This window comes from Lactuca serriola, chromosome 4 (assembly GCF_051521515.1).
Source record: "Lactuca serriola cultivar US96UC23 chromosome 4, Lser_US96UC23_V15, whole genome shotgun sequence".
In the NCBI taxonomy this organism is placed as follows: Eukaryota; Viridiplantae; Streptophyta; class Magnoliopsida; order Asterales; family Asteraceae; genus Lactuca; species Lactuca serriola.
This window is the reverse complement of record NC_136411.1, coordinates 303766014-303781116: the sequence shown is the minus strand read 5'-3', so window position 1 is coordinate 303781116 and position 15103 is coordinate 303766014. Positions and strand designations below refer to the sequence as shown.

General features: G+C 30.5%; 1 protein-coding gene across 10 annotated transcripts; it reads left to right on the top strand.

The window, feature by feature from the left end:
- Positions 1–3960: 3960 nt before the first annotated feature.
- On the top strand, positions 3961–6866 carry LOC145097239 (uncharacterized). 10 transcript variants are annotated; one of them, XM_079034769.1, is made up of 7 exons: positions 3961–4277; positions 4415–4488; positions 4849–5003; positions 5850–5914; positions 6040–6110; positions 6474–6506; positions 6603–6866. In XM_079034769.1, the coding sequence occupies exons 3-7, from the start codon at positions 4999–5001 to the stop codon at positions 6747–6749; spliced, it is 321 nt and encodes a 106-aa protein (XP_078890895.1). In that variant the 5' UTR covers positions 3961–4277; positions 4415–4488; positions 4849–4998; the 3' UTR covers positions 6750–6866. The 10 variants fall into 10 exon arrangements, 4 of the variants coding, with proteins under 4 accessions (XP_078890895.1, XP_078890894.1, XP_078890893.1 ...); XM_079034768.1 differs by having other exon boundaries at positions 3962–4277; positions 4415–4530; XM_079034767.1 differs by having other exon boundaries at positions 3962–4277; positions 4407–4488.
- Positions 6867–15103: the final 8237 nt, after the last annotated feature.

The following is a 15103-nucleotide window of genomic DNA, read 5'->3' as shown; positions in this document are numbered from 1 at the left end:
ATATATAATGATCCATAATTTTTTCGAACAAAAATTATATTTAATTGAATATATTATTGATCCAAAATCATATGATTCAAAAATAATTTGATTCAAAATTTTATGATCCAAAAATAATATAAATAAAAAAAAATATGAATGAAAAATATTATGATCCTTAGACCTTACTTTTCTTCTTATTTATAATTTTATAATTGTTAAACATTAAAAACTCAATCCGATAATTAGTTTAAAAATACAAAAAAAGCAAAAAGCAAAATCAAAAAAATATCAAAATATAATATCGAAAATAAAGAAAAACACTAGTATCTTCAAGTATGAAGTAAAGATATTACAAAAACGAAAAAAAGAAAAAATAAATTAGTTTTAAAAAAACGAAAAAACATTCCAAAAGTTAAAACCGAACATATACCTATTATTATTATTATTATTATTATTATTATTATTATTATTATTATTATTTTGGTTAAAACAACACAAAAATAAAAACAAAAATAAATTATAAACCTCACTTAATTTTTCATGGACGTTCGCCGCACATGATTAAATCATCGAGTCGGTATTAGTTACCACGGATGTAGGTCGCATGCGAACGCACCACGACCAAGTATTTGGGTTTGACGTTTGTGGCCATGACGAAATGGGTAGTGTAGAATTGTTCTCACAGTCCTCACCATTTTTTGAGTTCTCATCGAAACGGGAGACTATATATATATATATATATATATATATATATATATATATATATATATATATATATATATATATATATATATACACGGGGAGTGGTTAAAATGAGAACCCATAAAGGTTAAGAACCATTTTTTTAAATGTTTTCATTAAGTGTTTTTCGGACAAATTAAACATTAATATTATATTAAAATAACTTTTGTATTCCCTAATTTACAAGTAGTTGTCAGTCGATGTTGGACCGGCATCGGACCGGCGCCAGACCATCGCTGGATTAACACCAAATTCAGTGACATTTTTCTGGTATTATTCATAGCTTAATAGAACAAACATTGTAATTCTCATTTCTTTGGTAATAGTTTTTAACACATACCATTTCATTTTGTAGCTAAATATATGAAACTTTAATTAAAAAAAAAAAGTAAAATTATACCTTGAAATATTCAATATTTTTTTCTTCTAATTGTAGGTTTCTTTTATGAATATGCCATGCATACAATATATTCACAGTTTAAAAAAAATATTCACAATTTAATTAAACTATTAATTCACTAGTACACAATTTAGTATTTTTATGCATACATTCGTTCATATTTTAATATAAAAATTATATAAAATATACAACTTTATACAGTCCGTTTTTAGTTTAATACTTAAAATCCACAACATAACATAATACAATCAATTATACGTAATTCATATATTGAAAGAAATGAAACCCAAACTGTACCACCAACCACATGTGTCATCGTTGTAATCATCATTCATTTCAAATACTATATATATATATATATATATATATATATATATATATAATCATTAATTGACAACTTAAATACTATAATCACAATTTAATAAACCAATTAATTCACTTATTAAGAATTTAATGCAAAATAATTGTAAAAACTGGTATATTCTTAAATATTTATACTATACAGAAAATAAATATATTAATAAGAAAATCAATAAAAACATTCATTCATATTTTAACACAAAATACATAAAAAAAATTTATAGCTTAATACAGTAAATCATAACTTAATATAGTTACTTCACAGTTTAATACATACAAATTATACATTCACAATAATATTCTCAACTGAAAACTTACATATATACATTCAGATCTATAGACTAGTGCTTCTTTTAAAGTGTATTTAGACAAATATTCACAATTTAAATTTTAGTTACTTTATTCAAAATTACATTAATCATATATGTGTATAATATTTCTTTCATCTCATATTTTAGAAGAAAACTATGCATTTTATAAAAAAAAATTACAAGTTAATACACTCAATTCACAATTTAATAAAGTTAGTTCGCATTTTAATATAGTCAATTCACAACTTAATATAGTCAAATCACAATTTAATACACAAAAATCACAACTTAATATAATAAATTCAAAATTTAATATACAAAAATCATATACTCACAACCATATTTTCAATTTAAAACTTACACTACAAAACTTTAATTTACGGTTTAATAAAGTAGTTTAATCTCTCATTAACAGTATTTATAACTTAAAACATAATTGATTTTGTTGAAGAATTTCACTAAATACCTTTTGTGCACCACATAAATTCACAGTTTAATTGAACATGTTAGGATTGTCATGCATAGTGTTACAACTGGCTGTTCTGGGTCAGCAAAAGTCAACAAGTCAACGAAAGTCAACTAGTTAGGATATAAATCGTGATTTTATACTTTGCTTTTAGAGTTCTCGGTGGTACTTGTACCGAAATCACCATGTGATTTCGGTGGCGCAATGGTGTTTTCGGTTGGTGTTTGGACCGAAATCACTGTGTGATCTCGGTGGTAACTGGAGCGAAATCATCATGTGATTTCGGTGGGCTTGTGACGCGATTGATGCATCTTTTCCCAACAAGAAATATTACACAACATATAAAAATGCCTTTACCCAACATATAATGATGCAAACATCACTTCACCCCCTCCCTATTACTTGCGGTCGAACTCCCCCTCATCATCTTCAACCTTTTCTTCAAACTTCTTCACTTTTCTCTCAAGAAGCAAGTTCAAACCTTCCAAGCATTAAGTCTTCAAGTTGGTTCTTAGTATTTTTGGTAAGTATTCCTTGTTAATCTAGTGTTTATACACACTTTCATGCTAGTTCATCTCATTTACACACATTATCATTCGCTAAAACCCATAGGATAATACCATCTTTAAGGAGTTCTTCAACCACCTTCAGCTGTTCAAGCTTGAGGATCTTCACCATCATCTCTTTATCCAACCACAAACACACTCAATGTGAGTTCATACCCCATATTTTCGAGATTTTCATATTTAGGGGGGGGGGATACAAGCAAATTATATATTAACAAAAAGTTGTTATGCATGTTCATCTCTGTGTTGTGCATAAAGTGTTATTTGCATGAAATATGGTTTTTACTAGTTATTTAAACCATTATATGTGGGTTGTTAGTTTGACGTATATAACTATGAAAAACAAGTATATCCATGCTATGTAGTCTTTGGAAAAAGTTACAAAAACAAAACTATGAAAACTATGGTTTTTTATGAGTATAAATTGACTTTTCTAGCAAAAATGGTTATAACCAAGTTATTACACCATTTTTATGAGGAATGAACTAAAATATATTATTTGGAACATTTGACTTGAAGCTCGCCAAAAATACCCAAGTCTTGGTCTTACAAAAAGAAACTTGAACTAAATCTATCATTTTATGTAAAAAAATAGGTTTTCCAACAAAAATGGTCATAACTAGGTTATGACACCATTTTTGTGGATCTTAACCAAAAATACGTTGTTTTAAACATATAAAGATTATCTTTACATGAATATCTCAAAAAATTGAAAATAAGTTTTACTAAGTTACATTTCCCTATTTACCGGTTAATGTCGTTAAAAATGGCCAAAAACTAGTAAAATTGGGTTTATCATACCAAAAGTTCTTATATTTGTGTTGGGTGTAAATTATATGATAAAATCTTATAAAAACATCTAATCATATTAAATTTTATATATATATATATATATATATATATATATATATATATATCTTATATATATAAATAAACCATATCCCTTAAGAAAATAGATAAGTGGGATGACGTGAAGGGCTTGTGAATAAGCAAGTATTTTTGTGGGTTTTTGTAGAATTTTAGCTGAATTTCGTTGATTTTTGCTTCTTTTTTGTTGGATCGGGTATATGCTGGAGGGTCGGGTCGGATCTATAAAGGTATCTACCGGTGTTATCCTGAGTCATTACCTAAGAGATATGGAGTTGTGACACCTGTATTCCATTATCTTCCTGTATTCCATTATCTTGGTTTCCCCATTACGTTTCCAAATTCCAATACGACCACTTTCTCTCTACTTGTAACCATCGACTATCCATATTTGCTTTTCATTTTTCTCGCTTGACGCTGATACTTGTTCTTCGGCTCTACGCTAAATCGGCAGCTCCGGCAACAGTCAAATCGACGTATCCTTACGATTTTATTTGATTCCCATCGCCCCAGTAAAATGCTGCACAGCCCTTCTTCTACGATGGCGCCAATGACCAGATATGTCTAAGTTATTGTTGACGACGGTATGAATTTTCTTCTTTTCTATATATCTTCTCCTATTTTCTATACTGCCTTTATCGCATGGCTAGCCTCTTTTCTCAGTCTATGCCGTCACACACCACCATCAATCTCACTTTTTCCTCCTTTTCTAGGGTTTCAGGTAGTCTTTTTGAGCCCTAGAGCTAAAGGGATTTGCGAATTTTGAGTCCTTGAAGCTAAAATTTTCTACCGAAGGTAAGAGTATTGATCATTAGAGCTTCTTCGGGAATCAGCAAGGTTCGTAATTCATCAATTTTATTTCGTATTTAACTTAAAAGTCTTCTGAATTTCTGTGTTTCTCCTTTCTCAATTTTATCATTTTGGTGATGAAGAACAATGGATGAATTTCCTTCATGATTAGTCAGCCCTTATTATTTCAGTAGATGTTTTTCTTCTTTTTTTTTTATCGCTATGATGTGAAGCATTTTGGTTGATGAATTCATATGTAAATTTTTTATTGAAAAAGACTTTGATGATGTTCATAACATCTTCGATTGCCTCATAGAATTTTCTTTCATTTGAATGTACTTATTTGTTGTAATCTGATTTGTAAAGAGGAAATCCACATCTTTGTCCTGGAGAACTGCCTGCTCTGAAACTATTTATCTCAATGGCCTTCAGCAAGATCTCCATATACTAGGTCCATATGATGATTCAGTTTCTAACAAGATCAGATATGATGGAATTTTCTATGGTGGCAAATAAATGAGGTACCAACCCTGCCCCCGATTCTATACTATAGTTTTTTAGGCTTTTTCTAGAATATTATATATATATATATATATATATATATATATATATATATATATATATATATATATATATATATATATATATATATATATATATTGGAATCTCATTAATCATGTTTATGAAAGTAATGCTTATTTTAGAGGCTTTGCTTCTGAAGGGTAATTATAGTACCTTCATATTTTCAGATTGTGGACGTATCATCCACCTAAATGTAAGGGTTGAACATGTTCTATATAAGAATGTCATAACAAAAGTTATTTTTGACAAAAACAATGCAAAGATGCAAACATTTGTCAATAATATTGAAGCCATCCATAGTGACTTTGGAACCATGTTCATTTTTGATTTGCTTCTGGAAGAAATTAAGAATGAACTTCTATGGAAATATTACTACATGTGTAAAGCCATATTTGAGTCTTTATAATGTAACAAGCACAATTTCATGTCCATATGAGTTTGTTAAAAGGTGTGGCATGATATGAAAATCATTCAGGCTGTGGCCATGTATAGAAGTGGTCACCAAAATGGTACCTCTATGATCACAAGCTTGTGATGATATAGGAATTTCATACGTTTTAAATGAAGCAGTTACCAATTTTTTTTACAGCTAAAAGATAAGAAAAATAACAACACATACCCTTCCAACATTCTCCACCAATTTTTTTTATAGCTAAAAGATAAGAAAAATAACAGCACATACCCTTCCAACATTCTCCATATCCTTCCATTCGGTTAGTTGTTGGGAAATCTTGGCAAAGTAATGTCTAAAAAGTTTCTTACAAGTTATAACGAATATCAACTAGATTACTAAAGGAAAGTGGTGTCAAGATACTTGAACTTAAGGTTAAGCAAATCACTAACAAGTGTGGTATGTTTCTCCATTTTAATCAATCTTTTTTATTTTATTGAGGTTTCCATTGATTATTTAATGCATTCAACGATGTACCACATTTGGGTTTACTAAATTTACAACTTTCTTATTTTTCGTGATAGGTTGTTACAAATTTTTGATCTTTTTGCCATGGATAGATGGATTTGGCAAGCCTCTAAAAAGAACATACCAGGTTTAAGAACTTTCCATATTATCATTTTATATTTCTTCCTTGAATTCTAGATCTATTTTTTTTAGAAAATTTCTAATCGGATATTTCGTTCTTCACATACAAAATGTTCATCGGGGATAAAAAAATTAAATGTTTGGAGTGTTTTTTAAAGCATGAGTGGGGGGTATTCATGATTTATTATCCATGTCTACTACTCCACTATATATATATATATATATATATATATATATATATATATATATATATATATATATATATATATATATATATATATATATTTCATTTTATTCGTATAATTAAAATCTCCAGTGAATAACATCACAACTGTACTCTTTGTGGGTGGAGGGTTTCTCTTAATTGCAGGAGAATATCATATTTGGGCTTAAAGGGCGGAAGGTAAATAATAAAATTATGTAGATTCTTTTGATTATAAAATTAAATTTGAGTATTTTGGGTTGTAGTAATGTTTCAGCACCTGTATTGTGTCACTAGATTAGGGAGATTGCTATCGGGGTCGATTTGGTCATTAAATTGCTAAGGATTTGGATGCAAAACTTGGAGGATAAAAATGTGAATGTAAATTATCATCATTGCCACTTTATTTATTTTTCCAAAAGTTCGTCTTTTCATTTTAACTAAATGCTATGTTTTATGTTTTATGTTTGATTGTATCATTGGTTCATATAGTACAAAAATAATATTAGATATTGTCTGAAGAATAACCTTTTATAAATGTTAAAAGGTTTAGTTTTGATAGTCTTCCCTTTTTATAGTAATGTAGTCTTTGTTTTTCAATTTTGATATAAACCTGCCTAACCTTTAATGTTATTTTGGACCATCAGCCAATACCAAAAACTTAACCGACTTTAATTATTTACCAAAGCCATTACTAACGAATGACAGTGCGTATTTGGACTAACCGTGGGTCGTGCTTAGCACGGCCTTTAAAAGTACCTAGTATATATATATATATATATATATATATATATATATATATATATATATATATATATATATATATATATAACCCTTTTGCCACATGTCATTTTCTTCTTGATTTTGATACATGTAATTTCCATAGCATTTTAAAATAATTTTATTTCCACACGTCATTTTATTATTTTTTTTCATTTTCTTTTTATTCCCACATGATTAATGTAATTAATTAAGATACACAATTATAATAATTAATAATCTTATTGGTAATGTTAGCTCAAAATTTGGTCATTCCTTTTGTATATCTGTAAATTGATCTCTATTTACATAAATAAATAATATTGTATGATTATAAATATTGATATGATTAGCTAAAATCAAGGAATTATTAGTTGACTAATTTCCTAAATAATTATTAACATTTGGACGTGATATTGTTTTCTATAGCAAACTCATTGTATATTTTAATTCTTGAATACACCCGAACTGAAGCTTATTTCCTTTCTATGGCAATCACACGATGAATTTGAACATATGATTAAATTGCTAAACCTCACATGGAGAAGTCAACATGTAGAAAGTGTTACATGCAAGATAAAATATAGTAGATGTAAAATTTCTTCTTTATCAATTTACAAGATGTGGACATAAGATAATATGAATGATTAATTACAAATCTAGCATGGTATGATATCGTAACAAGCTTATTGTGGCTAGGTTTTGATATCGTAACAAGCTTATTGCAGCTAGGATTTGATAAAAAAAAATCATTTTAGTATATTTGGATACTAAAGATGATTTGATCAAAATCAAACATCAAAAATAATTTATACTATATTTTCATATGTCGTTTATGGTAACCATATTTAAAATTTTTTGCAAAAAAAAAATATTTATAATTTAGAAAAAACTTCAGTACCATGTCAAGTATTATAAACCTGTCAAGTCTTATAAACCAAACACATGACATATTTCAACTTCTTTGTCTTTTAAATCATTTAACATCTTACATTTTTTTTTTTGATTTATTCCAAATCTTACGAAACAATTCCACAATGCAAGTGTCACCGTAGGAATTTATCATTGAAATTGATAATCATGAATATTCACTTACAATAAATCTTTTGAATAAGTCATTTTTATAATAATATAACATTCTTAACCAATTTCATAAAAAAAATATCATTGTAACTCTAAAGAAGAGCTTTTGTTAAGTAATATGTATGCTAATGTTTCGATATAATTATAAAAAATGTTGTGCGAACTCATCCCCATTTTAGCATCTCTTTGCCTTGTTTGTCCAGGCCACACGTTTATTCCAAAAATGTCTTTGATGCCTTTGAATAAAAGTTTTCGTATTTCAAAGAAGAATTTTCACTTAATGTATGTTTTGCGATGACAATAAACAACAATGAAATCAAGGATAATTGTTATCGAATGTGGGGTTGTTTTTTAGACAATGAGTGTCCACTCGTGGACAATTGTATGGATTAAAAAATATTAGTTTTAGACAAAGATGATAAACTTAGCAATAAGATATATAATAGTGTATTCAAATAAGTCTTTGTAAATTTGTGATTGATTACAGTTATTTACAATATGTCAATACTTTTTTATATTATGGTAGATTCAAGTAATTACTTATTTATCACTTCACTTTTATTTATTTCGAAAGTTTACTTTAAAAAATATGCATATATTTACGTAGAAATATTATTTTAAAAATATTAATGCTTACAACTTTACATTAAACTTTTTTTTAATAAATACGTGTAATACATGTGTTTCACACCTAATATATATATATATATATATATATATATATATATATATATATATATATATATATATATATATATATATATATATGGACATAACAAAACTTTTATAATAAACTATAATAGGTATAGTTTATGTGTCATTGATACTATTTTACCATTTTGGGATACAACACAAATAATTATTGAAAGGTATAATTATTTTACACTATGTAACTACTATGTAAGGGTAATACTTTCACTTACAAAAGGGTTTTCATTACATTATACGTAAACAATTAATATAATTTTGTGAGTCGCAGTCTTACTTCAATACCCACAAAAGTCATGTACTATAACCAAAATTTCCCGTAAGATAGCGTGATACTTGTGTATAGATCTATGCGGGACTGACAATCCCTCACCTAAGTTGTTAGTTACAGCTAGACCGACAAGTTTGGGGTGACAAATGTCATAACATTTCGACGCCTGAAGAACGTCGTAATAGGCCATCTATGTCTTTTACACGATTATAATAACTAACATGAGGTATTAACAATATATTTGGTTTACAGGGTTATCATGCATTCAAATGTTTTATATAAATAATAAAACTACATGATACCATTTTCTAGTTCAGTGCTACTTACATTTTTGGTCTTAGGATTAAGACCTACAACTCATTTTAAAAGAAAATATTATATTTTCTGGAAGCACACTATATCATTCTACAAGGAAAATGGCAGATTTTTCTCATACAAAACCTTTATGAACTCACCAACTTAATTATTAACACTTTTTCAAAACTGCTTGTATTCTCAGGAAATTAGTAAATAGGTAATCAAAACGGTTTTGAGGATGGGGCACCACAATATCATGTTAATTACTTTTTGCCATTTTGTATTTGGTATTTGAAACAAACAAAGTTTGGATACAATGTAAACTGTAATTATAAATTATGATACTTGTATGGCTTTGATCACTATTATTCATTTGTTAAGATACTACACATGAAGTCATCCACCACCAGACGTTTCTGTCGTTCTGGTTTGGGGGGTCACACACAGTTTAATAAAATAGTTTAGGATCAGTGATGAATCCATGATTTAAGCTCACGGGTGTCCAACTTCAATAAAAATGAAAAAAATAAACGGTTAATTTTTTGTGGTGGGAAAATGACACATATAGCCTACGAACTTTTTAGGATTTTACCCTTTTAGTCACTAAAATTTTTTTATGGCTTTATGAGGGAACTAAGTTGTGAGTAACATGTTCTTTTAGACTATTTACTTGTTTTAGCCGGTTTGGATAATAGATAGATCAAACTTGGGCCCCACCCATCTCTCTCTCTCTCTCTCTCTCTCTCTCTTTCTCTCTCTCTTTGTCTCTCTCTCTCTCTCTTGCATAACTTTTGAGCTATGATCATCAATTACTTTGATTAGTATTTTGTTTGATCATCATCTTATGAACCCAAATAACTCAATTTTCAGTTCAATTCATGTACACTGAAGGTGTATCTGTGAATCAATTGCCTTTAATTGAACGTTGTAATGCTAATTATTTTGGGAAAACATATGAATCGATTGAAGATTTGGGCATAAAGACGATTCCCAGCAAGACATCAGATTGTGAAAGTTCTGTAAGTAAATAAGATGATTTATGTACACAAGAAGAAATCATTTTGAAGGATTCAGAGCAGCATACTCTCTCTCTCATGCTGGAAAACATTTAAAACCCATTTCCCGACTATCATCTTCTTCCCTTGTTAATCAAACACCCCCCAGATTGAATTAATTGAACCCACCTGTTGGAAAAACTTGGTATGATTTCTCCGGCGAGACCAAGCCTCCGTCACTAACCTTGCCTCCACCGATGACTCAGGAAGCTAAAACTCGTGGCTTCGCTGGTTTGATCTCCATTCCTACAATTAAAGGGGTTTTTTGGTTGCTGATCTTACCCGTCTTGGTGCAAATAAAAAATCCTTAATATGAGATGATGTGAACCGAAAACCTGGAAGAATATTTAATCAAGGACGAAGAAGATGAAGTGAGCGGCTTAAGATGAAACAGTCGGAGAAGATGAAGCGGGTCTAGGAAGCGCCGATGGTTGGTCGTTCATCACATCATTCATCAACGATGTATGTTTCGGGGTTGAACCTACAAATGTTTATGAGCCTCAACAGCAGAAACAACATATGAATCAGTAAACGTGTGTTGAATCTGAAATCGGGGAGGCATGGTGGAAGGTCGTGAGCAAAAATGATGGTCGTGTTTCTTTTGTTGTCGATAGGATAAAGAGAGGTGTAGGGATTTTTGTTTTCTAAACACACACACACACACACAGAGAGAGAGAGAGAGAGAGAGAGAGAGAGAGAGAGTTATAGGACCCTCTTATTATTTTTAATTATTAAAATATAAAAGTATGTGAGCTGTCATAAGGGGTAACCGGGTTACCCCTTCGTTTTCTCAAATAAAACGTTTTAGACCCCATACAACCAACTTTGTTCCTTAAAAGACACATAAATAAAATTAAGGACTGAATAAGTCAACCCTAAAAAGTTTGTAGGTTATATGTGTCATTTTTCCTTTTTTTGGTTATCATGTTGGTTTTTTAATGGTAACATCTAAACAAAATATTTTATTAAATATAATAACAAAGACCAAACAGAATTTAAAAACCTTAACATATACCTAAAATGAAAAATAATTTTCAGTCTTATAATCACCGATCCGTATTAACATATCAAATTAATCAAATTACAAACAAACAATACCACATACAAGATAATGTATAATTTAGATAAATGATAGTTAAAATAATATATAAAAAAGGTTTAAAACAAATGAAACGAAATATTTATCATTTCTAATTTTTATGCTTACTTTAATCTATGACGTATTTAAACTAATACAGTATATAGAAAAGGTTTTAAAGTAATGTAATAGTACTTTTTATTGCCACTGTCATAGTACTTTCTAGATAGTAGATATAGAATTTGACCTATTATTGGCTTCTTGTAATCCAAGCCTATGCACTGTAAATTCTTATCTAATAAAATAGGAGGCGAGAGAAATTAAGACTTTGGGACTTTAAAGATAAAAGCAATAGAAAGAGAATGTGAAGAAGTATACACAGGCAACAAAAAAAAACTACAAAGAATTCGAAGGAGTTGAACAAGAAAGTAGGTGAACACATACCGAACACAACAAAGATCGAGTTATCAGCGGTGGACAAGAGAAGTTGTGGACGGGTAGTGGCCAGTGAGCCAAAAATAATCTAAACTTTGTTCTTTTAAGATTTTGCGATCACTCTTCTTCCTTTTTTTTTTTTTTTTTTTTTTTTTCATATTTTATCAGTTTAAAAAATTAAAATCGATTATTGATAGGGGGTGTAAACGTGCCGAGTCGAGCTCGAGCTTGACCAAGCTCGAGCTCGGCTCGTTAAATTTTGAGAAAGCTCGAGCTCGAGATCAAGCTCGATTCGAGCCTTAAAATGAAGCTCGAACTCGGCTCGTGAACAATTTAGTGGGCTCGCGAGCCTAATCGAGCCTATGTGTCTCTCTCTCTCTCTCTCTCTCTCTCTCTCTATATATATATATATATATATATATATATATATATATATATATATATATATATATATATATATATATATATGCTCGTTTATGCTTGCGAGCCCATTAATTAAAACTCGGCTCGAGCTCATTTAATAAACGAGCTTCATATTTAGGCTCGAACTCGGTTCAGGCTCGTTTAATTTGATCTTGAGTTGAGTTTTTTAACGAGTCGATCCTGAGTAGGTGTAATGCCCGAGATCAAGGCTAGTCAATTTAGAGACGATAAGTGTCAAAAATGATTTTTTGATGAAAGATTATTTAGAATGAGTAATCTTAACCAAGTTATAGTGTATGTTACAAGGATTTCGTACATATAAAGAACGCCAAAATCCGAGTTATAACGAAAAAATTATGACCTGTCGAAGTTTCGAGAAAGAACCGGCACGACGCCGAATGACGTAAAATACGAATTTAAGATAGAACGATATCTAGCCTTAGTAATCTAAACGGAAGTTCAAGAGTTCGTTAAACCGAGAGTGTGCATAAAAAGAACGCCCAAATCTGACATCGTATGAGGAAGTTATTATTTTCTGAAGTTTCGACTTAGCAGTATGCAGCCCGAATACTCGATTTGAGATCGAGCGGTTTTTAGCCGAAACAATCTAAACAAGAATCAAAGATCTCGTTAAGAGTAGTGAAACGACAAAAAGATAGGCGAAAACCGACGTCGGATGAAGAAGTTATGAATTTATAACGGAGTTTTCCTGTCCCGGCCTATTAAAAATAATATACAAATAATATATTTTTATATATTAAAAATAAAGTCAAAATTAGCCAATGGAGTCTAAACGAGAGTTGTAGATCATAATATCACCTATGCTTCGATATAAAGAACGTCGAAAACGGGGTTCGTATGCGAAAGTTATGAATTTCTGAAGTTCGGGGCGCGAACCCCAAAGCTGTGTCAAAGACCATGACGTAACAGCACTTCTGACGTATTCTGGAGCCTGACAGAGCAAGTGGACGATGACGCATGCAGTGACGACCAAGCCCACGACGTGGAAAAAGGTGTCACGACATGGCAAGGGCCAATTTTGCCCTATAAATATATTTGAAGGGCCAACCGAGTTTGGTTGCTCATTCTCTCATCTCTCACCCATATTGCCTCGATTTACGTGCAAAGAATTACCTTGAAGCCCCGGTATCATTCTGAGACCCGAAGCGAGTCTCGAAGCCCGAAGATCCCGAGAAGTGAAATTCCAGAGCCGAAACTCTGCCCGCGAGGAGCCCGGTTTTTGTGAAGATCTTCCAGATCTACCGAAGAATACTACTCTTAGAGCCGTAGTGCTGTCCGATCATCTTCTGATCAAGTGAGTGTATAGTCACTTTCATCTTACACATAGATATGATGTATTTTATAAAATACGTGCTATGTGTATAATATAAAGTTGTTTATACGTGTGAGTGTATAGTCTCTTTCATAACACGATTTTAATACAAGTATTGTTTGAATGTATTAAGTATATGTTTAGGGTGAGTATGTGATCACTTTCGTCTAACATATATATATATATATATATATATATATATATATATATATATATATATATATTAAGTATTTGCTATGAAATACGTGCTATGTGTTTATATATTGTTGTTTATTTCAGATGTGTGTGGATGGATGTTTTATATAGGTGTTAAAGGAGTTAATCTGTATAGGTATTTTATATCTACAAATACATTGGGTAGAACATGGGTAGATGATTTAGATGATATGTGATGATAATTAGGTGATGAGAAATAGGTGATGATAATTAGGTGATGAGAAATAGGTGATGATAATTAGGTGATGAGAGATAGGTGATGATAGAAACGTGATGATAATTAGGTGATGATAGATAGGTGATGATAAATAGGTTATGTGAGATGAGAGGAGATACCATAACCTTGACCGGCGATGTGGCAATTTGGCGATGTAGTCATCTACCAGAGTATAGATGACAACCACAGACTATTCTAGATGACCCCGTGGAAACACCAGCAGGCTCATAACCTGTTGGTGATGAATTACGAGTTCAGGCGATGTTGTAACTACGTATTCATGCGATGATACTCTAACCCATACAATGAATTACGAGTCCAGGTGATGTTGTGACTACGTATTCATGCGATGATAGCCTAACCCTTACTATGAGTTACTAGTCCAGGTGATGTTGTGACTGCGTATTCATGCTTTAGTAACGAATATATATAAAGGAAATGCGATGTAAGAAGATGAGAGGTAAATACGATGTAGGAGATGACCCTTAGGATAATTCCTTAGGGAAGGTACTTAAGAATAAACGAAGATAATGGGTATGGGTAATTGGGTTGATTGTTTGATGATTGAATATAATAATTATATTATTGTGGGTTGAAAACCCTATATGCTCACCAGGCTCCCAAGCCTGACCCACTCAGTTTTCTTTGCATTACAGGTTATGACACAAGGGTATAAGTTGGTGGACTTGATGAGAGAATTTGGATTATAGATCAGTAGTTATGAATAACTTTTGTAAGGTTTATTTTATATTGTTTATGCTTTTGGTCTGTATCGGAACATGACATCCCGAGGTTTTATTATTTAATGAAAATACATTCTCTTTGAGAAATGTTTTGATAAATGGTTATCATATTTTGTTTTGGGAACAAATTCCACAACCATTTTCTTTAAAAGATTACTCTGATTTTAAAAACAAAGCATA